This window comes from Platalea leucorodia (genome assembly GCF_965183815.1).
Source record: "Platalea leucorodia genome assembly, chromosome: 2".
Lineage (NCBI taxonomy): Eukaryota > Metazoa > Chordata > Aves > Pelecaniformes > Threskiornithidae > Platalea > Platalea leucorodia.
In genome coordinates this window covers 71,908,442-71,936,234 of record NC_138824.1, presented here as the reverse complement: position 1 = coordinate 71,936,234, position 27,793 = coordinate 71,908,442, and the positions used below count along the sequence as shown (strand labels likewise).

General features: G+C 37.3%; 1 protein-coding gene across 5 annotated transcripts in view; it reads left to right on the top strand.

Annotated features, from left to right (window-relative positions):
- TMEM131 (transmembrane protein 131) overlaps window positions 1–27,793 on the top strand; it is a 103,627-nt gene that overhangs the window by 32,837 nt on the left and 42,997 nt on the right. For all 5 annotated transcript variants that reach the window (XM_082304719.1, XM_082304718.1, XM_082304720.1 and 2 more), the window contains 9 exons: window positions 882–922; window positions 9,204–9,272; window positions 19,792–19,915; window positions 20,890–21,006; window positions 21,853–21,975; window positions 22,695–22,775; window positions 25,095–25,245; window positions 25,360–25,416; window positions 26,404–26,465. In XM_082304719.1, the coding sequence (XP_082160845.1) occupies window positions 882–922; window positions 9,204–9,272; window positions 19,792–19,915; window positions 20,890–21,006; window positions 21,853–21,975; window positions 22,695–22,775; window positions 25,095–25,245; window positions 25,360–25,416; window positions 26,404–26,465 (825 nt within the window). The remainder of the gene's footprint in view (window positions 1–881; window positions 923–9,203; window positions 9,273–19,791; window positions 19,916–20,889; window positions 21,007–21,852; window positions 21,976–22,694; window positions 22,776–25,094; window positions 25,246–25,359; window positions 25,417–26,403; window positions 26,466–27,793) is intronic.

The window sequence follows — 27,793 nt, the reverse complement described above, 5'->3', positions numbered from 1 at the left end:
CAACATCCTTATAACTAGAGGCAAACTGTGTCAGAGGAGCCAAGGCGCACCATAGGCTTTATCAGACCTGTAAGCCGCCTTCCCACTCCCAGAAGATAAATATTCGTCTTGGCCATGAAATGCCTTTAAGAGAAGAACTGAAACCCTCAATTTGATCCCCAAATCCTGTGGGAAGACAGAAGTTTTCAAAGTCAGGTATGTTTTAACATTAGCTGTATCAGGAGGACAGGCCACACGCAGCCTTCTAAACCAGTTGGAATTTCTTAGACAAGGGTAAACTAGTTGGAATTTCCTAGACAAACTAACCTCCTTGTTTTCAGGTAATTAACTGTAATGTCCAGCAGAGCGGTAGTAAAAGTGTGAATAATAGAGGCTAGAAGATCATTAGGAAGGAGATGAAGTTTCCTAATCAAATGGAGATTATAGGGTTCTTTGCTTTGTAGTTCGTTAAGTTACACCAGTGAGGTAATTGCTTGACTGTTATTTGTTTTATATGCTTTTCTTAGTAATTTGTTTCTTACATCTATGCTAGGTTTTTATTTTGCTCCCCACAATGTTATGATTTCCTGGACTTTTTCTCCTCTTCTCAATTTTTAAGTTTTTAAGTTGCTGCTTGTCTTACAGTTTGTAGGAGTTTCTACCACTGGAACTGACTGCAGTTCTTGTCCAGGGCTAAACAGTGTTTTGGTAGAGGCTTAATTTCTTTAAGTAATCGGAAAAAGCCCGTTTGCATTTTCTGCTCCAGATCAGAACTTCTCCTTTTGTCTTTCAAGATCTGATCTACTAACTTGTTATAGTTGCTGGATTCCCCCCGCCCCCCCCCCCCGCCCCCCGGAAGTATAATGCTGTCAGTGTCTTAAAATTCTCTTTTTCTTTTACAGACTGAGACAACTATAGGCCTCAGTTCATATCAACAGAAAAGGTAAGCATGATGTTCTGAAAGTTCAATACAGCCATCCTATTTTTGAGATTTGTGATATTTTTCATAAGAATAATAAAGTTTTAGTGTAAACAAGATCAAATACAAATCGTGTAATTTTTCAATTATTTGTCCCATACAGAGGAAATGTGAACTAAAATGTAGAATGATTTTTAATATTGGACAGCTAAATCACTTCACATATGGAATAAGAAAGGGAAGAATCCTTTAATTCACTTTGTAATGTATACGACAAAGTAATTCTGTGTAAAAAAGGAGGGAGTAGACTGAGACTCTCCTTGTAGATTTTTTTTTTTTTCTCATTTTACTAAAGTTTTATTGAGAAAAGAGTGGGTTTGTTTACCTGCTTCAGAAGTTCTGGGGTCCTTTTGAAGAAAAACTTCATGATGTTACTTTTGATAGGTTTTTCCTCACCCGTCTGTCTGTCCCCTCCTGCCCCCGCCTTGCCCTGAAGACATCATCTGTTATCGAAGAACTTTGCCTGTGTAGTATCTGAGAAGGAAAAGAAGTGGCCTCTTTTTTAACTTGGTCCCTAATTTTTCTCTGGAGACTCCTCAAATATTCTCGTGTATTTGATAAATACATTGAACAGTAAAAATGAAGCTTGTTTCTTAGACAATAGCATTCAAGAAACTGTCATATAAAGCATAGCTTATTTTCAGTAAATACAGCTAGATTTTTTTTCATGGGCTGTTTCCATTTCCTTCCCAGGGAATCTAGTAAAAGGACTATTCTTTTTTTTCATTTCAGATGAGTATATGAAGAGTTCTTATTTTACTATGTATATAGTTGCTTAAACATGAGCTTAAGAGCATTCTCTTTGCAACAAGTTTTGAAAAATCTCTGAAAAAAGCAACGTTTTTCATTTTACACTTAAAAGCCTTGATCCTAGTTGTATCACTTGCCACCAGTCTCCGCTGCCTTCTGATTAGATACAGACCTAAATCTTGCAATGTAAATGTCCTGAATTGTATGAAAATACTGTAGACTTTGGCTTACCTAGTACTAGGTTTCTAAGTATACTTGGAATTCAGGGTTTCAAGGAGAGTGAACATGAAAGTGCTGAGGAATCTTTTGAGGATGTGGTAGGTCTTTCACTCGAGGTGAAATTAAAACATAAATTCACATTATCTTTATTGCGATAATGTAAAAGAGTTAATATTATGTATTGAAGTAAGGCAGTTACTTAATATTTTGATCTGAAGCTTGAGGCAATTTGTGTATTACGGTAATGTGAATTTTGTCAAACTTGCGTTATACGAATTTCTCATTTGCTTTTTAATTAAAAAAGTTTAGCTTAGTCATTCTGCATAAAACTTGAAACTTTTTGGTGCTGTACCTTCCCTGAATCTGTCGTCTTTCCCCTTCCCCAGCGATGGAGGCTTCTCTCTGCCCTTCAGGTCTTCTGCCCATTTATTTCTCATCTATGAAGTCCCTCAAGTTTAGCTTCCCACCTGGTGCTTTTACTAAACTATTTGTTTTCTGCTTGCCCGTTAACATTGGATTAAGCAAGCAGAATATGCATTTCACTAAACTGCTCCCATAAATAATTACTTCCAAAGATGTATTTAGTACTGGTTTCTCTGTTAGCCACTTACATATACTATATATACACCTCCGTGTGTGTAACTGTACTGTGATAGGAGAATTAATTACCACATGTAAAGTTACCATGAACTTAGAGTTACTTGAATTTAATTTTCCTGGTTGCTGTAATCATACAAATCATAACATTTTGGTCAAGATAAAATGAAAATAGTTTTTTAAAGATCAAATTAAAATTATGCACTTTAAATAATTTGTTTACTAGGGGTTTTCCCCATTTTGCTATCTTAAACTGCTTGCGTAAAGCCCCGTGCTTATTATTCTGTAGTGGACTCAGACTTTGCACGGCAGTAAAAGAATCTCTTAAATTTCATTATTGAACTTCTCTTGTATGTTGAAAGGTAAATAAGATGATCCTTAATGCTTCTGGCAGAACACAGTCAAAGCAAATAGATTACAGAGCAGTATAACTAATATTAACTTCCAGAACTGCCATTTCAGTAAGCCAAGTAGCTTAAGCTAAGTGATCATTGTGTTCTTTCCTGTCATTGTTCGTAATATTAAATCAGCTGGACTTCTGGTCATTCGTAACTCACAAACAACATGAGGGGTTTAAGATGCAGTACCCCAGTTGTTGTTCACCTGTCCTTCCTGCCCAGGATTCTCTCTCCTGTGACAGAGAAAGTGAGTACGCGTGCCTGGGGCTCAGCTGCTGCAGTTCGTGGTCCAGTGACTTACTTTACCCTGCCAGCAATGGTGGGTTTGTACATGGCTTGTGAACTGGAGCTGTTGTGCTGTGGTTATTTGTTGCATTCTTCCATGAGCTGCTAGGGGATTGCAAAATGGTAGGGGACACAGCTGTGGGCAGGAACGTAAACAGCTGTAGCTGTGTGCTGCAGTGCGTCAGTCAGATTGCAAGTGTGAAAGCATGAATTTGGGAATGACAGTTGAACTTCCGAGAACCATGATTAGTGTATTTTGTGTCTTGGGTAGAGTCAGACTTTATGGAGATAGTTTAAATGGAATAGTACCTTGTTTAAATCATTGAGTCTCACTGGCAGAAAGAAGGTGCCTTTATTGGGACCTAGGGATTATGTGCAATGTTTTTGTCTCCCAGGGATCAAGTGAACTTGGAGGCCCTTGAGAATGAGACTGAGGCCATGGATTAGATACGCTTCCAGGATTTTTCATTTTAATTTCACATCTAAGAAGAGTGCTTTCTATGTTTGAAATTTCAGTGTTCTGGAGTGTGTTCTAATAAAACACCAGTTTTACAGATTTGAAAAATCTCCAGGTTTGCCAGGAGAAATAGTCCATTCCACTTCAGTGCGCTGGCCTATTTGGGGTTCAGTCACAATGTGATAAAGATCTGCATCGCAAACTCTTCGATGCCATATTACAAAGTAAATACCCAATTTGCTGTCTGTCTGTTTCTCTCTCTGTCGTTATTGGTTTTACATGGATCTTTCTTTTAAGTATTTTTCTAGGTGTTTGTTTTGTTTTGTGTGTTTTTTTTTTTTTTTTTTTTTCCAATGGTGTTGCTAAACACTAGGTTTCTGCTCCACATGCTTAACTTCTGAAGATGACTTGTCTTTCGTTGTCCTTATTAGAGATTATACTATCTCCTTCTTGGTATAGCTTGCAGATATTTCTTCCCTATCTAGTCAGTTTATTCAGTTCTTTGATCTGCTTTTTAACATTAATTGGAAGGAGGGAAATGAACTAGCCAGTTAATTTGTTTTGTTCTTGCCCATGGTCAGGTTACAGTGCATCTATTCAAGCTTCTCCCTGTTCTTTCCCCACCCTTTCCCCAGACAACCCCCTCAGGAAGTGTTAGCTTTGAAGTTTAATGCCTGAGATAATGAGCATGTTTTCCTGATACAGGGTTGATGTTGGCATAACTGAGCCAGCCACTAGCTGGGTGTAGTTTATGAAAAACCTGTTGCTAGTCTTTTTATTCATCTGCACTTATAGCAGTGGCTACTGCCAGATACTGAAGAGATCAAATGTTTTGTGGGAGTTCACTTGCTCACTGAGGCTGTGTTTAATACCCATATTTCTAAGATAGTATTAACTATAAAAAATTAAATACATTTTCTGGTATATGTAGCTCAGCCTTATTTTTAAATATTAACAAGTCATGGATGCACTCAGGGGAGTATGATTGGTTACTTATTTTTCTAGCCAAAAATGTTCTGTCTTTGGGGTGGCTCTTTCAAGGACATTCTGGCACAAAAAGTACCCACTGTGAGGTATTTGCCTATCTGTCATTTTAAAAATTCACATGGTTATTTTTGGACACACTTTCATTTTATTTTGTGGTACTAGAAATAACAAAGTAGTGGCTTTCTAAGAGTTTATGTTGCTAAGTAAAATCATGACATCTCTTGCTATTTGATGGTTTAATGCCATTATCTTTATGTCTTGACGATTTATGGCACAGGAGAGGAAATAAAATGCTTTAAACAACTGGTAAAGTAATGTGGGAAAAATACGTGTAGAGTAATGCTTAGATTTGAATATTGAAACAGTAGCAATTAAAGATGGTACAGATAAGATTCCACAGAACATAGACCTCCTCCAGAAATCCCAGAACAGCTAGAAAGGTAAAGTGAGGATACAGAGAAACAGTTGCTACCCAACCTTGCAGAAATCTTTAAATACTATATTTGACAAGCGTTTTCTTCATCTCCAAATGCAAACATGTGCACGAATTATTTAAAATTGAGTGCCTGGTACTCTGTGATAAACAGCAAAACATTATAGAAGTGCTGCAGAATGTCCTTAGACAGAAGAAAATTATGTCTCAGCACAGACGGACATCCATATCACCTACAGTCTTTCCAGGCATTGATATTTTGACCGCCTTTATAACTGTGTCTGTGACTAACCTTATTGAAACATGAAGCTGCACTTCAGTGGATTGCATCTGGTAGTAGGTTGCTTCTGGGTAGTAACTGTACAGTAGTTAGTAGCTGAGGTAAATGCCCTCTCAATTGGATGACAGAGTGGATGGTATGGCCAGGATAATGATTGTGTCAGGGACTGTGTGTAGTTCACTCTCAAGTCTCATTTTAAAAAATCAAAATTCTTGCAGAAGGGAAAAAGCGTTGGGACCATCTGTCCTGGTTTGGGCTGGAACGGAGTTAATTGTCTTCTTAGTAGCTGGTATAGTGCTGTGTTTTGGATTAGTATGAGAATAATGTTGATAACACACTGGTGTTTTAGTTGTCGCTGAGCAGTGCTTACGCCAGTCAAGGACTTTTCAGCTTCCTGTGCTCTGCCAGGTGCACAAGAAGCTGGGAGGGGGCACAGCCAGGGCAGCTGACCCCGACTGGCCAAAGGGCTATTCTGTACCGTATGGCATCATGCTCAGTATATAATCTGGGGGGAGTTGGCTGGGGGACAGCAATTGCTGCTCGGGGATGGGCTGGACAGTGGTCATCAGGTGGTGAGCAGTTGCATCACTTATTTTTTCCTCGGTTTTGTTCCTCTTTTTTTTTTTTTTGTTTTCCTTTTCACTATTATTATTATTATTATTATCATCATCATCATAATCATCACCATTATTATCATTATTATCATTATTAGTATTATTTCATTTCAATTATTAAACTGTTCTTATCTCAATCCACAAGTTTTCTTACTTTTGCCCTTCTGATTCTTTCCCCCATCCCACTGGGGTGGGGAGTATGAGCGAGCAGCTGTGTGGTGCTTAGTTGCCAGCTGGGGTTAAACCACAACACCATCTTAAATCATTGCCAGGAACTAGTCATTCCTGAAACTTCATAGGTTCAGAAGACTCCTGGACAATTTTTGGTCTGCTGGAGCTTGTTGGCAGATGTCAGTAATCCTTTGTCATTCAGATGCGTCTTTTCCTTTTCATGTTGTTCTTCTTGACTTTGAAAGTTAGAAAACTTGGAGGGGTAGGGAAAGAAAAACATTTAAATTCTGATATAAGACCAGGAGCCATAGCTATACATGCACATAATAGTAATTATCGTAAATGTCATTATGCTGTAAAGTTGCCCTACCCATGGGTGGATCCAGCCTTCAGTGAGCAAGTGCTCAGCAGAGCAGACATTATCATCATTTTGTGAGTCTGCTGCAAGTTGACTCATGTTGGGCCTTTCAGTAGGCAAACTTTGGGAATTCCAATATTGCTTGTTCCCATTTGAATCTTATTACAGTTGTTACTTTTATTATAATAGTTGGCATTCATTATGATGTAGCTGCCTTTACCAAACTTCAGCCATTTAAAAATTCTGTGTTGTCTAAATGTCTCTCCAGGATAAGATAGCCATGCAGTCTGAGAAAATGTTGCTTAAACTTTTCATGTATGTGGAGAATTGTGTATATCCTGATTGTTCAAGTTAGGTCAAGTTTCTCTTGACCGTATTTTCAATGCTTTTGAAAAAAAGATCTTAATTATTGCTTTTGTAAATACTGTAAATATTTCTGATAACTTTTCCATAAAAGGAATTGATATGTCCTTTTACCAATAATTACCAGTAAAAAAAGAGGTGCTGGCTGACTGTTCAGAATTTCAACACTGGAAGAAATTGACAGAACTATTTTAAAAACCGTTATTGAAGAACAGTAGTTTCTTTTTAGTGTTATCTTGACAATGGAGGTACATGAGCTTTTTGTCCTTTTCAGTTTAAAAATGCACTCTGAATGTCTTTTAAAATTGGACCACAAACTTTGAAAAGCAAGATGATCACTTTGAAGACTTATTATCAACTTGTTTTATCCTTTCAAAATATCCCTGCTCATATAATTTTCCAACTTTATTGTCTTATGTCAGGTGTCTCTGTAAACTTCATTTGTTGAGCACTTATTCCACGAGGTTTGATTTTAGCCTGAGGAGGTATACCCAAACTCTCTTATTTGACAACTGTAATAAGTCACAGCAGTACTTAATAGAAGCAAGAATTATAATTTTCTGTAGATCTGAATACAGTTCTTCCTGTTAGTGTCTTATGCCTTCACTTCTATTGTTTTGTGATCTATATACACAAACGTATACACATGCATGTGTGTGCATGCACACACAGACACACACACATATAAGTATACACTAAAGCTGACTGTACTATGCCTGCTCTTGCTGCAGTAGTGTTTTACTTTTATTACGTGGATAAAGCTATTTTTAATGACTAAGCTCTAAGTAGTATTGAAGATGCTTTGACATCCAGACTTGGAGAGCTGTAAATTGATCAGCGTGAATAGATCTCCCTATTACACATGTTATACTTGAAGTGTGAAGATTCAGTTGTGGAGTACTAGAGCGAGTCATTGAGACATAGTATTTTTATTAAAAAACCTGTTGATTTGTTATGCTGTTGTTGTTGCCCAGATCTGTGCTGTTAGAGAATACAGTTAAGATTTCATACCCTATGCTTAAATTTTTACTCCTTGTTGAAGTGGTTCTGGAGTATGGAAAGACATTTGAATTTGATCAATAATTAGTTTTCCTGGAAGTATGCTGGATGGTATTAGATCGATTGAGTTCAAGGCGGTAGCTTTCATAAGGCGAGCCACATGTGCCTGTCCAAGGGCATCTTCCATCTCCTGACTTCTCCCTCTGCGGCAGAACTGAGTGGCTCTGCTGCCCTGGCTGGGTTTGCGGAGCAGCTTTGCTTACCCAGGACATGGGGCTGCAGCCCTGTCTTTGGGCATCTAGGATTGATACAAAGTCAGAAAGCAAGGGTCTAAAACAAGAGTGCTGTTTTAATATCAGTAACAAAAATCATTTAAAGAAAAAAGAAAGCCTTTGGTCTTGAGCATTCAGGAGCCATTGATCTTGAGCCATTCTTTAGCCTTTCCTATTTATTTCTTTTACATTACTGTCTCCCTATTTTATGTCTTATTGTATGAATATGATTTTTATTTAACCCAAAATAGAGTGTTACTGAATTACAGAGATCCTTAAGTGTGGTCACATCATTCTGAGTAAGAAAATGTTTCAGTCAATGAAACTGTTTTGTATTTTTTCTTGTAACTTATGTTGTGGGTTACTGATTGTGCTCTATATAACTGTACTGGTAAAACAAGCAGTAGTACAGAATGTTTCCAGACACTTTGTTGTCTTCACTGCTGGATTGTTTGAGTGGTATTGAAGTTTTAGTCTTCAACTACTAGCATTCTCCTAAAGAGTTCCCAGTGGGAGGTTAGTATAGGCAAAGCTAAGGAATGTTTCTAGAGCAGAGCCACTGTCTTCTGGAGATTGAGTTTTTAACAGTATAGACATGGGCTCTTTTTTCCCGTGTGGCCTCTATACCATCAAATGGGTCCAAGATTGTTTATGTACTAGTATAGATGTACCTAGAGTAACTCATGATGCGTATGTGAATTACTCTTATGCATTGAGGAAGATGTTTGGATATTGCTATGAAAGGTGATATAAACCGATTTAGCTTACTGTTTCACTTAGCCGTCACTTTATAGAGGAAATCTAACACTTCAGTTATGTCCATTTCCAAGATATGTACTCTTGCGTAATCTTTCTTGGAGACACCACGTAATCATGTAAGCGGCTGGTAAAACTACAGTCAGAATAATGTACGAGTTTGTCAGGCTGTTTCTTCTTTTGAATTAGTTGCTCTGTTATTTGTAATAATGAAAGTTTTGCTAAGAAAGGGCAATTTGAGATGGGAAGAGAGCAGAAATGTATAATTTAACAATATCTTTTACAGCATTTTATTTTTTCTTGCAGTGTATCTCTATATCGGGGAAATTGCCGACCTCTCCGGTTTGAGCCACCAATGCTGGATTTCCATGAACAGTAAGTTGAAAAGTCTTTTGATCTGTTTAGTTAGACAAATAGAAAAAAAAAAAAAATCTCAAGAGCATTTAAAACTGATGATGAAGGTTGTATACATAACTTGCATTGATAGATTTTCCATAAGTGTAGTTGACCTACTTGTTCCAGAAAGCTGGTGTACTCGATCTTAAATATCATGTAGCAACCTATCAGCTGCCGTGGTTTTGGTAGTGTAGGTACTTGTACTTACTTTTTAGGTACTTGTAAAGCTGCTCTGCAGAGTGGAAACAGTTTTAAGTCTAGAATTTAATGTACTGAGGTGAGATTATCTTTCTGCTTGTACATAACCCACGTCAGAGAGCATCTACTCTAGCATGTCTATTTTACTATTGCATTGGTGGCAAAAAAACTTTTGTCAGTGGATCTGCAGTTACTAGAACAGTAATGCAGAGTTGTGAAAATACAGCCTCGAGGAGAACAAACAGCCTCCAGGAACCCAGCTCCATGTTCCACCTTGCAGCTGGTTGTTGTTTTGATTCTCACTGGCTGAATGTAATCGTTTACAGCAAACCTATCTGTGACTTCTCTAAAAGATAAAAGAAAAGGAGGAGGAAGAACGTTTACCAATTTCAACAATGTACCTGTTTGTAATTGGTTCCTCTGAAAACCACTTCAGTCTTAACTTTTCCTACCAGTAACTGGTTACTGTGTATACGTAGCTACAATCATTCTTCTTGTTAACAGTCAAAACCAGTTCTGGAGTTGGTGTACATGGATGCAGCCTCTGTGCATGATTGATACTTTTGACACGATGTATACTGCATTGAGGACATTTCAAATATTTTGCTAACGGTTCAACCTGGAAGAAAGAAAACAGCCCAGGTGTGCCTTAGCGCAGTGTTGCTTCCCCCATCCTCAGCCAGCACTGCCACTGGGTGAAAGGCTGTTTTATTTACAGATAAGCCACAGATTATTAATAAAAATATAGTACCCCTTGTTCGTAGGTAAAACCATTGTACAGTGTGGTGACTACAGAGATGTGCAAGGAAGCTCCTGTGTATTGACATGGTGTATATTTCTGTGTTTCTGAAAGAAGAGAGACTGTAACTGTACATTGTTTGCACAGAGTAGTTTTCCAGAAATAACCTTTATACAAAGCCCCAAATGTAATGCCACTAAATAGCAAAGCTATTTGAAAATGCTTCATTTTACAGAATTTATTTGTGCTCAGTCTAACAAAATTGTAACTTTTACTTCCGAGCAAAGATATAATAAATCACTCTGTCCCCTCTTCCTTATTCCTTCAAAATTTCAGAATCTCTAGCTTTTGATGTTGTGTGTGTGGTTTTGTTGTTTTGTTTTTTGTAATGTCAATAACTGGTCCTCGGTAAGAGGATATTGAGCTTCTAAATTGAATAGTAAAATACCTAGGGGTAAGCCCTGCTCTACTGCATCTCTGCTGTAACAAAATTAGGTTATAGTTAACAAATTACACTGGTGAGTGCAGTACAAACTCGAACTTGTAGAGCAGTTTGCTTTTTTTTAGAGTTACTGTAAAGTTACCGATTGATTTGGTTTTAAGTGATTTTCTCTTAAATTTGTAAAAGTTTTGAATTCATAGTAATTATAGAATTTGACGTTTAAAATGTATTTTATACACCTTTTTCTAATATGAATAAAGCGTTTGGTTGATGTGCTCTGAAATATCTTGCTTTTCAAGGTCACCTATAGTTTCCATGCTTATCTGAAGAAAGCTACCTGTGCTGCTTTGCTTTGTAGATTTCCAAAGATTTTTTTTTCTTCCCATGCTAAAAATAGATTCCAGACAGTATCATAAATACTTTAAGCTGTTCTTCATTATATTTTGGCTTTTTATGTAAGCTGTTCTTGTCAGAGCTGAAAGCATTGATGAAATAGCGTAGATCTAGTACGCTGTTAAAGTAGTGTAAATCTCTTACCTTGGAAGGGCTCTGTACAGTAAGTGCAGAACTGCGCTGGGGAATCGCTGCCTTCTATCAGTTAAAATAGGGAACCTGTGTGTTAGATCTTGGTTCATTATGTGTTCTCTTTATTTTTTTCTAACAGTATATGGTAATTAATTTATCTGTTATAGTTTAGGTCATAATCTCAGGCAGAAATCGTTTTCTGATTTATTAAAACTTCAGTAAGATGTCAAAAACAGTTTTAGAAAAGGTTTTGATATGGAGCCCTAAAGTTTAGTTTAAAATCTGTACTCATGCATTTAAATAAAAGTGAACCAACTCTGAGAAATACTGAGTAACTCAACCCTGTGGTGGGAACAAACTACAGGTGCCAAGCACCTCAGAAGTCAAATAATGCAGATTTAAGCTTTTGGCTTTTTTGCCTTTTAAAATAGACAGGGTTTTCACATTCAAATTCTGGCTTTTCTTTCTTTGTTAATAATGGATTTTAGGAAAGGCATATTTAGTTTCTGAATAAGTATTGTATCTAAATGGTGTTTTGTTAATGGCTAGCATTAGCATTTAGTAGAGCAAGCTTGTTCAAAGTTCATGCTTATGCTGAGCTATCAACAGGTATCGTTCCTAGGTTAAAGCAAGATGCAATATTTAATTTCAGTTGTAAGCTAACCCATTCTTCCTGTGACATTTTTGGTCTGCTGAGAGTGTGTGGGTTTAATCAGATGTTTCAAAAACACACCAACTTGAGAAGGAATAATATTTATTAAAAGTTATTTTATCTAGGGATCTCAGAAAATCAAAATCAGTATTAAGTTGATAAATAGGTGCAGTAGATAAACTTCCTGTGTTCCATCTGGAGATGAGATTACAATGGCCTTATACTTGTGTTTTATAACAGTTGGGGTTTTTTGAATGCTGTTTTAATATAAAATAAACACCACCATATTCTGCCACTTTGAAGGCAGTCCAGGTAATCTCACATTTATCAAAGGAAATATATGCTATATATTAGGATATGCAAATCTTTAGCTCACTTGAAGAGATCCCAAGTGTTCTCTGTATACATTAAGCCTCTGGGAATGGGGTGGAACTGAGGCAGGTTCTCCCATGTCACTGCTCCAGGGGACTGCTTGGACTAAGTCGAATACTCATTTGGTTGTTTAATGTGAAAGTCTCCTGCTTGTGTTTCTGAAGCAACACCAGTCTTCGCCTGGAACAAATTCTGCAACATGTTGGATATCGGAGATTTGGGGCTTTAAAGAAAACAAGCAAAAAAACCTCCACCCAAAACCAACTCCACAACTAGCTGCCTTTATTCTTAGCTACATTCTGTTCCTTGTCATCTCTCTTTTAATTTGTTACTCTCCCCTGTTGTTAAATGGGAATGGAATAATTGAGGTGTTCTAACATACAAACAGTAACCATTACATCGTCTTCCATGGCTTTGGGAGTCGGGTGCTCAGAGGCTTTTTTGGCAGAACAGTCATTACGTATATGGCTTTCTGTGTTTGAGGCAAGTCTTCATATTAGAGCTCTTGCAGATGGCCCATCTGAGTGAAGACTGAAGAATACTGTTGCAGGGCAGTTTATATTCAGTTCTTGCACCTGCTTTGTGGGAGAACTTGAATCTTCATAGATCTTGATAAGATTGCCTTCATCTGTGTTAATTCAACTCTGACTATATTAAAAGTAAAGTTTTGAAAGTTCTTCACAATTACATTTTTGGTAGAAGTAACTTTTGGTAATGGAGCACTTGGGTATTGAGTATTTTAGGATACTAGCACAGTATAAGGTAGAACTGCTTACCATCAAAATGTTAAAATGTGGAATTATTTTAAAGACGAAGTTGACATCTTACCCCTGCTTCATAGAAATTATTGGTAATGTATTAAATGATACTCTTAGCAAAAGTGATATTTTAATCCTTGATCAACAACATGCTTCTGTGGTGAATGGAGGTTCTTGCTTCACTCAATTTGAGCAAGGTCCCATTCTCTAGACAAAGGATTCTCATTGGTAGGACGGTATTCTGAAACTCTGTCTTTCAGTTTTCTGTTGGTAAACAATCTCGCTTTGCATTTCCTTTGAAATGTTTTCCTTAGGGAATTTTTGTAACATTTTCATGTTTCTTCTTTGTGAGCTCTAGTATTTGGCAGGATATTCTGTGAAAGCTTGAGCTGGTCTTGAAAGCAATTGCTTGGTAACATTCAAATATTTGAGACCTTCTTGCAGGTCTTGAGACCGTATGTTACTTGAAGTAACATAAGAGGATGGGAAGCTTACTAAATTGGTCTATTTTCTTCAAGAAAATAGACTCGGTGTTCCCCAGTGCTCAGTATTGGTGCTGGTTCTGTTTAATCTTTATCAATGATCTGGATGAAGGGATTGTGTGCACCCTCAGTAAGTTTGCAGACGACACCAAGTTGGGTGGAAGTGTCGATCTGCTGGAGGGTAGGAAGGCCCTGCAGAGGGACCTGGACAGGCTGGATCGTTGGGCCGGGGCCAACTGTATGAGGTTCAACAAGGCTCAGTGCCGGGTCCTGCACTTGGGTCACAACAACCCCATGCAACGCTACAGGCTGGGGGGGGAGTGGCTGGAGAGCTGCCTGGCAGAAAAGGACCTGGGGGTGTTGGTTGACAGCCACCTGAACAGGAGCCAGCAGTGTGCTCAGGTGGCCAAGAAGGCCAATGGCATCCTGGCTTGTATCAGGAATAGTGTGGCCAGCAGGACCAGGGAGGTGATAGTGCCCCTGTACTCGGCACTGGTGAGGCCGCACCTCGAGTCCTGTGTTCAGTTCTGGGCCCCTCACTACAAGAAGGACATGGAGGTGCTGGAGCGTGTCCAGAGAAGGGCAACGAAGTTGGTGAAGGGTCTGGAGCACAAGTCTTATGAGGAGCGGCTGAGGGAACTGGGGTTGTTTAGTCTGGAGAAGAGGAGGCTGAGGGGAGACCTTATTGCTCTCTACCACTACCTGAAAGGAGGTTGTAGTGAGGTGGGGGTCGGTCTCTTCTCCCAAGTAACAAGCAATAGGACAAGAGGAAACAGGCTCAAGGTGCGCCAGGGGAGATACAGATTAGATATTAGGAAAAAATTCTTCAAGGAGAGAGTGGTTAGGCATTGGAACAGCCTGCCCAGGGAAGTGGTACAATCACAGTCCCTGGAAGTATTCAAAAAACGTGTGGATGTGGTGCTTAGGGACATGGTTTAGAGGTGGACCAGGCAATTAGGTTAACAGGTTGGACTCGATGATCTCAGAGGTCCTTTCCAACCATAACAACTCTATGGTTCTAAGAACTCTAATCTCTTAACAGTAAATAGTGGAGAATTTTAGCAACTAGAGAGTTTATCTGAATTGCTGGTTTTCTTACATTTTAAACAAGTATATTTACCAATGGTGAAAGGATGTATAAGGTACCTATAATGTGCAGCCAAATGTTTACACACTACATTTGATACACTTCTAATGTGTGAGAGTTTGACATTGTTGGCATTTTTTGAAAATGTTGCAAAATGAAATTTTCCTTTTCCTTGAAGTTTGTTAAATGTAAGAAATTGTTGACAGTAAATTGACATTTAGTCCAGATGTACGTCTCTTTCTGTTTGCATATCATGCTAGACTGCAAAATGCTGCCAAAGCAAGTAATAGTTTATTACACTGTTAGATTCATTTAAATCAGTTGGTGACATGATTGGATAACACTCTACTACTGGTGTTTTGTATATGGGGTTTTGCTAACTGTTAGGAAAAGGTATGATTTGTTGGATGGGATCTAAGTTAGATTACTAACATAAAATGGGATGTTTGCTCCATTTAGTGTGTTATATGGACACTAACTTTTTGTCAAGCGTAGTATAAAAGAACTTTCTTGATTTGTTAAAAGCCAGTGAAATCTGGAAGCTGAGAAACAATTGGTCTATAGGCTAGTACATATACAAAACCAAAACCCTTCTGGTTTTTTTTTGCTTTTCTGAGTTAGAGACACATTTGCATTCTCAAACTTACGTGCTTCAGTTACTCTAACTTCAGTTAAAGCAGCAGCTTGCCTGTGTCGCTCAACCAGCGATGCATACAGCCTCAGGTGAAAAGGGAAGAATGCTCTAGTCACTAATTCTCTAGTCTCGTACATCATGCAGGCTTCCTTCACGTAAGGACCTAGCATTTTCTTCAGAACGGGGTACAAAAGGCATTCCCTTTCAGTCCCTAGGGGTAGCCTTGTTAAGACCAGCTTGTTTCATCTCATTAAAAGTAGCTGGATACATTACAAGTCAACACCCAAGTTTTTGTTGTTGGAGCTCGCTCTCTCTTGTCTTCTGGCTGGAGAGCCATCTGCATTGGTTCAGGAAGTTCCCAAGCTGCGTATCTTTAGAGGCTTGGAGAGTTTTCTGGGCACTTGACTTTGTATGCTTTCCACATTATTACACTTTTGCCTTCTAGGCATCTGCTATTCACTCCTGTCTGACACAGGATACTGGTTTAACCCACGTGAAACTGTTAATATGCTGTGCAACAACTGGTCTTACAATTGTTTCAGCAGTTGCCAAAGATGCTAAAAGAAAAAAATAGTTGGGAGAAAACATATTTGTTAAACTCCCAAATTCATGAGGAGTTTACCTGAGTTGAATCTTGAGTATATTTATCTATATTGCCAGCATTCCAAAATCTAAGTAGGAAGCTTTTGGTTGACTTTAGTTCTCTCTCCATTTTCATTAGAAAGAATAGGAGATGGAAGAGGAAGAATGTATCTGCTGAATTTATATCCTTTGCATTGCAGTAACAGATTTGTGTCAGTTTTCATAAATCAAGCAAGCATTTTGCAGAGGTGTCTAAGCTATATGCAGTAAGAAAAAATGTAATTACTCTTTTAAAAAAGCATTTTCTCAATCCATATTTGCTTCACAGTGAGTAGCTAGATATTTTTGCAAGTTAAGTTTGAGCCAATAACTCAAGGATTCATCTCCCCAACTTTTTGCAGGAGCTGGTTTCCTTTGTTAAAAGAATCTACCTCTTGATCCCTAGAGCAGCAATGAATTCCATTACAAGGACATGCTTACAATACACTGCAGATACGAACTCAGACTTTGGAAAGAGCTGAGTTGCAGCAGTAAAGAATATGAACACAGGCTTCTTTATCCATTTGAACAGGCACCTCACCCTTCTTAATTACCATCTTCTCATCTAGGTTGTGGTATCTGTTTTTTATCAGTGTAGGTGGACCTAGAATTATGCAGGGACAAAAGATCAGGAGCAAAATCTTATGTGCTTTGACAGTTCATGTTTGCCTGAAGGCGTGTGTCTGTACCGGCTTCTTGCAATGAAAAGTGCTAGCTGTGACTGCTCCAGGAACTTCTGCTGTAGAATTTGGCACCAGGTAACATTATACTTGTGCAGATTATTGCGGCTTGATAATCTGCAGCCTGGAGAGCATCCCTTATGTGATTATTTCTTGGGATGTAGGTTCATTAAAGGCATCTGGTGCGCACTGCTTTACCTGGATTTTGCCATGTCTGATGGCAGAAAAAACAAGTGAGGTTGTCCTAGTTCTGTAGATTTGGCTAGCATCAATCATAAAGAATATAAGGAAAGCTGTATCTGAGCAAAACATAATACTGGAGTCATTATTTCAAAATCAGAATGGTCAACAAAATAGTAAAATAAAACATAGTCCTAGCAACAGAATTCCTTTTTAGTGACTTCTGCCTTTATTGTCTATAATTATACTGTGGTGGTTTAGTGTGGAATCGGAAGTTAGTGAACTGTGATGTCTGTCATGGCTGCTTCCCTACCAGCTGTTTTTGTAGGCTTTGGCCTCTCAAATATACTGTCTTACATTCCTCTCTTTTCAGAACTGGAAAAGCATGAAGGCCTTAAAAGATTTTTAATATTTGAAACATTTCCTGGGATAATGAGTTTTACCTCCAAACTACCTTTTGACAGGAACAGGCTGGCACTTCAGTATTACCGGTTCATTCAACATAGTTTGCTTGGCTTTGTGGTGTTTCACACATTATGCATTATAAAAAGTGTCACTTAAGTCAACTCTGACCTTGGCTTTTCTGTACGCATCTGGTTCTCTGTAGAGACCACAGGTGATATGCTAGTCATGTCGTTTGCTCACATGTACTACAGTGCTGAAAATCTGCCTCATCTTCTCTCGCTTCCTGCCGTTGTGGTCGGTGGGAACTGTTCTGCTTGATTCTTGTTTTCGGCTCTTAAGCTCCTCTTATGAAGACTGGTTGGAGTGCATTGTAATAGAGGAGGAGGATGGTTTCCCCTCCTTGGGGAGCTACTGAACGTGCTCTGGGGAAGTATCCAGAAACTGCACTGTGGCAAGCAAAAGAGTTGCAACAAGGTGCTGGGAGCGTGTCTTCCACTCAGGAGAATGAGAAATTGCAGTGAGAACTAGGAGACAGGCAGCTGATCCTCAGGAGAGACTGAAAGAGCTTCCTTCAATGTTGGAGGAGTTGGACTATTTTCTTTCTCTCTTTTTTTTTTTTTTTTTTTTTTTGGTGTTGATAGAATCAGAGAGTACTTGTTTGAGGCATGACCGCTTTGTCTAAACAACAAATTCACTGCGAAATTGCTGACTGTAACAAAAGTTTGCTTATGCCTTTCACAGTTACCAAGCAGATAAAATACTCAAGCCCATCTGTACTGACGTCCGTGAAGGAGCGTTTGAAGCAGTGGGTTCAGAATTCCGGGGGTGCTGGGTAGCTCCATATCAGCAGACACTTTTCTCAGTTGTGCTTTTGTGGGTGTTTGGTTGGGTTTTTGGTTGGTTGGGTGTTTTTTGTTTTTTTTTTTTTTTTTTTTTTTTTAATGAGGGTGGGGTAGAGATGGGGAGCTTTGGAGGGCTGGCTCTCATTCAGATTCCTCGGGTCGGATAAGCCTTTCCCTAGCAAAGGGAGAGCAGGTGTGTAGGTTTACTGTTTGATTCCATTGATCAACAATGTAGCAGTTACAGCAGTTAATGCAAACCATCACAGCTGATAAACCATTTCCCTTTCTAATATCCCCATATATTCTGGCAACAGATACGAATACTTTTATGGCTTATCCTGGACGTTAGGTTTTGTACAGGTTTTAAAAGGTGAGGAGAGGAATTGTCATCTTCATTACTAGTTAAGTTAGAGAAGTCAAAATGAGATTTTTTTGTTTTTTGATAGTGAAAGAAGGATCAAGAACAAGCGTTTGCTGATGGAGACATAAAATTAGGAGGACTCAGCAAGCAAAGCAAAGAAATTTACAGTAGTAGAGTGCAGATACATTCTGCTGTTAGTGATGATGCAGTTTATTGAAGGTTAATAATTGTGTCTTTGAATTAATATCATGGTCTTTAGCATCCTTCTGTTAGTCCATGTTTCCTAAGCAGGAGGTTCTGTCTGTTACCACAGTCACTTTGTAAATTGTGGTATAGTTTGATCACTGTCGCTAAATCCTCCGTTCAATGCAACCTTTATTTTACAGCAAACTTACGTTGCTCTACCTATTGAGACATACCCCACCCCACCCCCGCCCCAGCTTGAAAAACTGTGCAACTCCAATAGCGCTTATTAATTTGGCCTGTTAAAGTTAACTAAGGATGGCAGAACAACTGCCTGCTATCGGTCATCATGACTTCAGGTACTACAGATAGTAATTCTTGTCATTAGTTTTGTGGTCCTTGCAATGTTTGGAGCAGGTGACATGGGAGGGAGTGCTACATGGAATACGTGTAGCCTGGAAGTTAGAGTTAACTATTTTGAATTTGAAAATTTAATTTGGAGCAAATTGTAATCTAAACACTTTATTAGTGCTTTGGTGCTGATGCTTAACACACATGTGTTAAAAGGCATGAAAAAAATGCTGAAGAGATACCAAAGTCTGAAAAATATTTGGTGCAACTGAAGCATTTATTGTCACGTCAGCTGTTGTAAGCAAAAAGGAACAAGCCTAAAGCTTGTGTGGAATAAATTGTTAGCATGTCTTGTTACTGAAAAGTGTGCTGTTGTTTAACTGTTTGACTTCTGTGTTTTAGACTACTTAAATTCTTGAATTTATCTCAAGCATTTCTTATTTTTTTCCTTAAGGTATGAATTCAAATGCAATATATAAATAAAGCAGTTGTTGCTATGCATGTCTGTGTACTTAATTCTGTAGAGCATATTATAAAACATAATAGCAGAAAAATTCTGGGTTCTGGGTAAGACTGCTTACAATCTGTCAGGAAAAAAATTGTGCTTAGACTTTTGTCTAGGGTATGTTCTGTTTATTTTAAGTTGCTGTGTGCAACCTTTCTTAAGGTTTCTTAACTTTGCCTTTTCTGATTCTGAAGCAAAAAACTGAAAAATAGAACTTCATTTTGGATAGGTGTCATTTTAGAGGATGATACAATGTTAGGTAAGCCTTCAGGAAAAGTAATCAATAAAATCATGGAAAAGACGTTAACTAAGTAATTCTTCGAGGCAGAATTTACATGTTACTTGAAAAAACATTTAATGCAAAGTTCTATTGTCGGTGTTAATCACCATTATGTTCCTATATGGTTTAATGGGACAAAGCCCAATGCTCTATTTTCTAGAATTCTAACATTTTAAAACTATTCTCGCTCTGTTTCGACAGGCCGGTTGGAATGCCAAAAATGGAAAAAGTTTACCTACATAACCCTAGCTCAGAAGAAACAATTACATTAGTATCAATATCTGCTACAACATCACATTTTCATGCATCATTTTTTCAGAATAGGGTAAGTTATTCTGCTTTCTCAAAATAAGCTTTTCCTTCCTCCTCCCCACCCTGAATGGGAGCTTGATTTCCCTCCCTTCTTTAAATGAGCTACTTACTGCGATAATTACATATCTAAAAGTATTAAGATACTGCAGTTCTTGATCTCATATCAGTTACCAAGCAAATTTGAACTGAGCACGGAAACACAAACAAACCCTACTAGAAGGGAAGGAATGAAATATTGTGTAGGAATTCTGACTACATTGGAATTCTATACTGTAACTGATGGTTTAATGGCAGATCTCCTTTGTTGCTGAAGTGACTAAGTGTACATTGCCTTAGAGCACATACAGCAACAAGCTGTTCTTACAATTTTTCTGAAAATTGTGAGTCCAGTGAAGTGGTGTTAGTGTGAAGTAGTCACTCCAATGCACTTATAACTACTGCAGTCATGTTACAAGAACTTGCAAGTTAAAAAGCATGGTGTCAGCAGGGTTAACTGTTAACCACATTACTGTCAGATATAGTCCTCTCATTTCAGTTTTGTCTACAGGGCCTGTAGCTTAGCAAGGGCCATGTAAACACTAAAAACTTAAGAAAACCTGTCTATAAGCAACCTTTCTCACTTACGGAAGTCTTGTAGTAATTGGCTTTCTCCAATGTTCTGTAAACTGTCAGTCCAAAATATTTCTGATAAGCTGAACTCTTAAGTTCGGAATGCAACATAAAAATTGAATTAAATATGATCCTGCCCTAGATAATAGTTATAAAATATTGGTATTTTTATTATTTTGTAACACATTTTTATTTGTCTTAAACTTCTACTCTTTTTTTTTTTTTTTAAATCGATAGTAGACTTTCTAAGTTCAGTTTTCTATAAAGAACACATGGAGATCTTCTGTAGCACAAAAACTATTGTTCATCTGCAAGGTGGAATGTCTTCAATAAACAGATTTGCTTATTCCTCTGCTTGCTTGCTTTTATTTTTTCCAGAAAATTCTTCCAGGAGGAAATACGTCTTTTGATGTAGTTTTCCTCGCAAGAGTAGTGGGAAATGTAGAGAACACTTTATTTATTAACACTTCTAATCATGGGGTATTTACTTATCAGGTAAGAGAATTACACTCTTTTGGAAAAAGTTGTGAAGTGTGAATCAACCAGAGCAGTGTCTATTATGGCACACTTAACCATCCAAGGATATTTGCACAATAGCGTTTTTTTTTTATCAGCCCAGTTGAAGAAGTTTCCATCCCTGCTGCTTGTTGTAACACAGAGGTATACCATTGTAAATATCTGTAGGGCAGTACTGTAAGCCAGGTCAATGAAATTATGTAGGGTTTAAAATCCTCCCTACAACTTTTTTGTGTGTTATTTTAGCAGCTCATTGCAGTGATCTAGCTCATTCTTTAGCTCTGTACTCATCTGATCCAGTGAGAAGACAATGTTATTCATTAAGCTGGCAAAAAATTACTCACTTGAGATTCAGAAAGATAAACCAGACATGAGAGAATCTAAAAAGTGAGAGAAATCCTCTTGTTGAAAGAATGTGACTCTTACCATGGCAATGTTTTGAAAACAACAACAAAAATGCTTCCCATATAGATAGTCTGTTCAATAATGGTATGATTAAAGGATATTTCCCATCTTTTTAACCTTTATCTGGTATCTAGTGTTTCAGAGTATCAGGAAAAAAAGATGGTATTTTGATTTGCTGTGTTCTAAATATGCAACTGTAAGTAAGTAGTAGTTATGAGAAATACCCTTCAGCTGCAAACTAAGCCAGCTTCTTTATTTCAGTGCTTTAGCATGCTACTGGTTTTAAATGTTTGGTTAGAAGTATACTATAAAATTAATTGAAAAGAGTACTTGGTAGATTACTAAAATTTGTGCACATATGTTAGGCTCTGCAACAATTACATACAGATACTTAGGCTTGTTTTTGTTTTTCTGAACCAGGTGTTTGGCATTGGAGTACCGAACCCCTATCGATTGCGCCCATTTATTGGGGCACGAGTTCCTGTAAATAGCAGTTTTTCTCCTATAATAAATATACATAACCCTCACAGTGAACCTTTGCAGGTGAGCCTAACAGAAAACCATTAAATGCTCATTTATGTTTATGATATTAAACTGAAATTTTGTTTATTTTGGTACTTCTTAAAATTCTGTTTGAACTTTAAAGCTATTTGAGGTCAAGTCTTTCATATTATATAAATGTTTTTCTGTTTAAATGCAAATCTGTTGTTCTAGAAATCGTAGATTATGCTCACAGATCTCTTAATTTGCTGAACTGAGGTTTTACTATGAAATTTCCATTTTTAAAATGGTCATAATTGCTGCAAGATAAAGAATTAAACTTCACTGGTAATTAAGAAAAATACTGAAGCAAACAAAGTAAAATAGATCTTGTGCTTTTAATCCAGGCATGCCTCTTAGCTTCCTTCAGCTTGTTTTGCACAGCATAAGGTGTCTTTACGGTGTATCCTAGTATGTAACGTTGACAAGCATTCTCATGTTAAGGCAGGATTGATGTCTGTACCTAACCAAACAAGTAAATGAATAGTCCACTGATAAACATGATCTGATTCTGTCAAGTGATCCACAAACTGTGAAATGCTACAGAAAGCACATAAAGTGTAGCACTAGCGAACAGCTATATCATCATTAAAAGGGAATTTATAAGATACTCCAGTGGTCAAATAGTTGCTAACCCATGCCATTGCACATTATAATACCCGATAACTAAAACAGGATCCCTTTAAAATTGAGTGCTAACATTTTCCTGTTATCCATCTCAGGTGGTAGAAATGTATTCCAGTGGAGGTGATCTCCATTTAGAGCTTCCAACAGGACAGCAAGGAGGTACAAGGAAGCTATGGGTAAGTAGTCATGTCTTGCAACATTCATTGTACTTGTTTGGGGAGGTTTTATTTTGATATGATGTTAGTTTTTTTGATATGGTTTTAGGTTTTTTTCATCACCACACTGTTGGTGATGTCCAACTAGATAGAAAACCTATTTTGCTCTTTAATTAGAATTATTCCTTTTGTTGATGACTGTTTTCTGTCTGGGAGAGACTTTAAAGTCATTGGGCTCCAAAACTTGTCTCTTGCTCAACTGTATCATTACAGTCACTGACAATTAAGTCTGTTGTAATGAGTAAAGCCAGGATATTTCCAAGTGAGCTAAGAAGGATGATCACAAAACTTAATTCCTGGCTTTTCTGGAGAAAGTCCATGAGAATGGCAGTATCTTAGTTTTAGATACAAAAGTTGCAAACGAGTGAGTATAAATGCAGATCACAAGCCTTTTAAAAAATGCAGTGGAAAGAGTAAACAGATGCTGAGGGTTAGATGTAAACATTAAAATGGATTTTAAAAAATGAAGGTCCTAATGTTTTGACACCATTTTAGTCAAATGGCATTGCTTCTGAAGATAACCCCTTCCTTGTTGTCAAAAGAACTCAAGGGGAATGTTGAATTCTGTGGCCATTAGTAGGTATGTAACAAACAGAGCCACAAACAAAAGAACAGTAGATTTTTAAATGTCTACTTTATTTCTAGGTCTGTTTCTTGAGCATGTAGCTTTTCAGAGCATGTAGCTTTTCAGCTTCTTTAGGCCAGGCTGCCAGTTAAAGCAATGATGATGTGCATGTGAAAACTTCTAGTGTATTGCATGGAAAGGCAGTTAGGTTAATACTAGTCGCGCTAATCCTCTTGTTTTTCACATCAATCACTGGTATTTCAAAACAATAAGGCAACTGGAAGAAATTAAGCCAGTAGGAGGAAACACCCAGATATATCATTGTATTGGCTATGTCAAGAGCTGCACCGCAGTTAGAAAAAGCTGCAAAGTAGAAGAAATTATTTGAAATATGGTGATGATACTTTGACGTATGGATGTATGTCATTGTCTAAAATTGTTTCGATACCAAATGTTTGGATGATTGGATGAAGCAGTCTTCATATTCAGGAGTATTTTTGTAATCACTGTTCCAAATTACTTAAGGGATCTGATGAACATTGGATCCCTGGTTACACATATGGAAGAGTGAAATCACATCCTTTAAAACATTAGTGAACGACTGCATTATGTTAGGTCTGTAAATAAGTGCGAAAACAGAACGTGAAAGCTTCTTAGTTTAGGGACTCACCAAGTAGTAGCAGTTGAAACTAGTTACTTTGATATTCAACAGTTTTCAAAGAATACATCTACAGTCATTGTGCCATGGAAAATATGGCTTGACCTCCAGAAGAAGTTCGTATCAGTTTATACTAGAGAAAGCACAGAAGAGATGTACAAGACAATCAGCACCTATATGGATTATGTCCTGTCCGCTTTCCTTCACCAAAAATACCAAAGAAAGAACTGAAACAACATCAATCAATGCAAGGGCTGCTCATCAAAAATTCCTACTTTCTGCCATATTTAATTGCATTTAATTGGAAGAAGCTTCAAATTTCAAATCAAGGTTTTCATCTTCTATTAAAAAAAAAAAAATCCAGTTCCCCAGCCCTCCTGTAATGTGATGGGGAAGAATATGCAATGTTAGTATTTCAACTATGGTTCTGAAGCAAGTCTTGTGCTGCAGCTATGTCCAGCAAATACAGAAAGAGTTGTCTTTCAAACCCTGAATACAGATTGGAACTGGTGGAATAGGCTTGGTACAGAAATTAAAACACATTTTGGCTTTTTGCTGTAAAGTGCTTGGTGACTAATAAACCTGCAGCTCCACAAGCTTCTGGCTACTTGCAGTTCTGCACTATTTCAGTTTGTGTTTAGCACTGAAACTGTATGCCTTGTGTCCGCTTTGGAGAAAAAACAATTAGAATATGCAAAAACAGTATTTAATGTTACTGCACTCAACATTTTTATGAATAGATTTTGTTTATGGGTAGATTCTGTCAATTTAGTCTACTGTCCTTCAACCACAATCTTAATACATAAAACTTAATCAAATGGGACGTGGAAGTCCTTTGCATATACCTATTTTTAATCAGTGTCTGTCAAATTAGATTATTACAACTATCCTTACTAAATTTAATGGTGATTTTAATAACATGCAGCCTGTCTCTTACTGCTATTGCAGCTTTTCCTCTTAATACAATTATACTCAATGCTTCTATTGTAATTTTTCTGTGTGGCAGCTTTTTTTGTAATTACTGCACTCTCATAGATGTGCCTTGATTATTTATCAGGAAATACCTCCCTATGAAACAAAAGGAGTGATGAGAGCCAGCTTTTCTTCAAGAGAAGCAGATAATCACACAGCCTTCATTAGAATAAAAACAAATGCCTCAGACAACACAGAATTTATCATTCTCCCTGTTGAAGTAGAAGTTACAACAGGTTTGTAGAAAAGGGGTTGGTTTTTTTGTTGTTTGGGTTTTTTTTCCTAAGTTATTCAGCTTAATTAACTTTTAGTATAATAAGAAAATGTAACTTTTCTTTTTTTTCTTAAAGCACCAGGAATCTATTCATCAACAGAAATGCTAGATTTTGGTACACTACGAACGCAAGGTAAGCTATCCTTCAGGTCTCAAAGTATAAGGAGTAGGGTTGGGAGGGGAAAGCCCAGTTATCTTTCTACTATTCAGGGTTGCTTGTGGAATGATGCTTTTTAAAAGCCAGAGTTTCAAAAGCAGGATAACAATGTATTACAACAGTGCACAAATGTATTCACCTGCAAGTATACTTGAGATGCGTACAAGCAAACAGTAGTTTGCACATCCAGTTATAAGACTAGTAATAACATTAGTCTTACACAGTTGCACATGCCTTAGTCTGAAAACCATTGTCATTTTACTGAATTTGTGAACTTGTTCTGAAAGATTGCTTTACATCTGCGTAAGTTTTAATAAATTTCAGACACAGGGAATAGTGGAAGTGTGCAAACTTAATCAAATTTGTTACTTATGATAAGTTTTTTTTTTTTATTATTTTTGGAGTGCCACTTACACATTTGTGCCTAACATATTGCATTTTAAATTAACGTTGTTTAGTGAAATAAAAAAATAATATATATATATATATGGCAGAAAGTAGTAAAACTGAAGGTATCTTTTGAAACTGTAAAAGGGACTCATTTTGGAAGAAAAACAGTATATATCTGTTCAACTAAAAAAAAGGTAGCTTCTGAAGTACTTTTCCTTGCAACTTACTTAACATGCAAAGATTTTTAAATGAGATTAGTTTCTGCTGAATATTGGTGCATCTGGCAAAATCATTTATTTTAGTATTTTTAGCCTGTTCATTTCTTAATGTGTTAGAAATATGAGTGGTTAGCTGAAGCATGTAATACCTACTAATACACAAAAATGCAGTTTTTAAGCGTGTCAGATTCTTGTGGCTAGCTATTTTGACTGGCTGTACTGTCATGTTAGTCTAACTTTTTAACACTGAACAACAGTGGATTTATATGAGAAACCAGCTAGTGCAGATGACTTTGTATAAGGTTCTTATGTTAAAATAGCCTAATAGCCAGGTGTGTTTTTTGTTCTTTAACAGATCTGCCAAAAATTTTAAATCTGCATTTATTAAATTCAGGAACAAAAGATGTGCCAATTACAGTAAGTTTTATTTCCTTTCAATTTGAAACTTTCTACTTGGCTTTACTTTCTCTCATGAAAACTGATCATTCACAGGTTCACCATGTAGTGTTCAGAATTAGAAGCTAGGTGATGTGTGACTGAAAACGTAACTTAATAGTAAGACAAATAATCTATATGCATGGTAAAATCCATTTGCTTCATAGCCGCCTTTGGACGGCTGTTTCAGCATTTATAGGCTGTGCCTGCAATACCTGAGCCTCTGAAATCTTTTGTACTGGAGAACAGGAACTCCTGTTCAGTGAATGAGAGATTAATGGAGAGTCTGTGGGATTCTTTGTCCTCATCACACGCTCTATGAGAGTGTATACAGTGGTTAAACAACATAATCTTTTAAGATGACCAAACAATAGCTTTCAAGAGCAGACTGTAAAATGACGCTTGTTTTCTTGAGGTTATCTGCTTTGTAGGTTGAAATAAGAAAAAAGCCTGCAAACACTCTAGAGCCCTTTCCAGTGAGATCACTGCAGCTGCATGTAAAGTGCAGCCAGCTTCAGAATTCTAGGTTTTGGATTTTCTACTTTCTATTTTTATTACAGAATTTTGGCTCTAGTCTGGTAGTCTGCCTTTGTTCATTTGTACCTTTTTCCTGTGTAATTTTTTTTTCATTGCCCACTATTTTTCTCACTTCTTCCTTGTTTTCCAGATTTAGTTGTATAGCTAGCTATACCTTGTCCCAGTGCATTTCAAAAAGTGTTGAAAAGAAACCAGAGGAGCCAGAAGAATGACTGAAGGATTGGCAAAGATTTCTTACTGAGTTCTTGGAGAACATTTCTGTGTTTTTAAAGCTTATAGCTGTAACTGTAGGGAATAGTATTTTAATAGTAGAGGTCTAACAAAAACTTAAAATAAGATACTGGAAACTGAGGCTAGATGAATTTGAACTAGAAACAGGACACATTTATAGTAAAGAGGATAACTTTCCACTGTGATAATAGTCCATTTCAATGCTCACTAAGTTGTTGCTCACTGATAATTTTCAAGTCAAGAGAAACTCACAGTATAGTGCAAACATTTTAATTCATCAAAGTCCTAATGCTTATTGTGTTAATGAGGTCAGATGATCCTATAAGGTCTCTTGTGGCCTTGTAAGCTATGAACCAGGTTCCATGGAGGGTTTTTATTTAAAAAAAGACCTGCTTATGATTTTTACAATTAGAGGGTTGGTAAATATATTAAATTATTTTTCCAGCTATGTCTGCTGTCTTATATCATGTCCATCTTGTTAGATTTGCCAGGTTTTTGACATGGGGACGGTTTCGTTTTGGTTTTTGTTTGGGTTTTTAAGT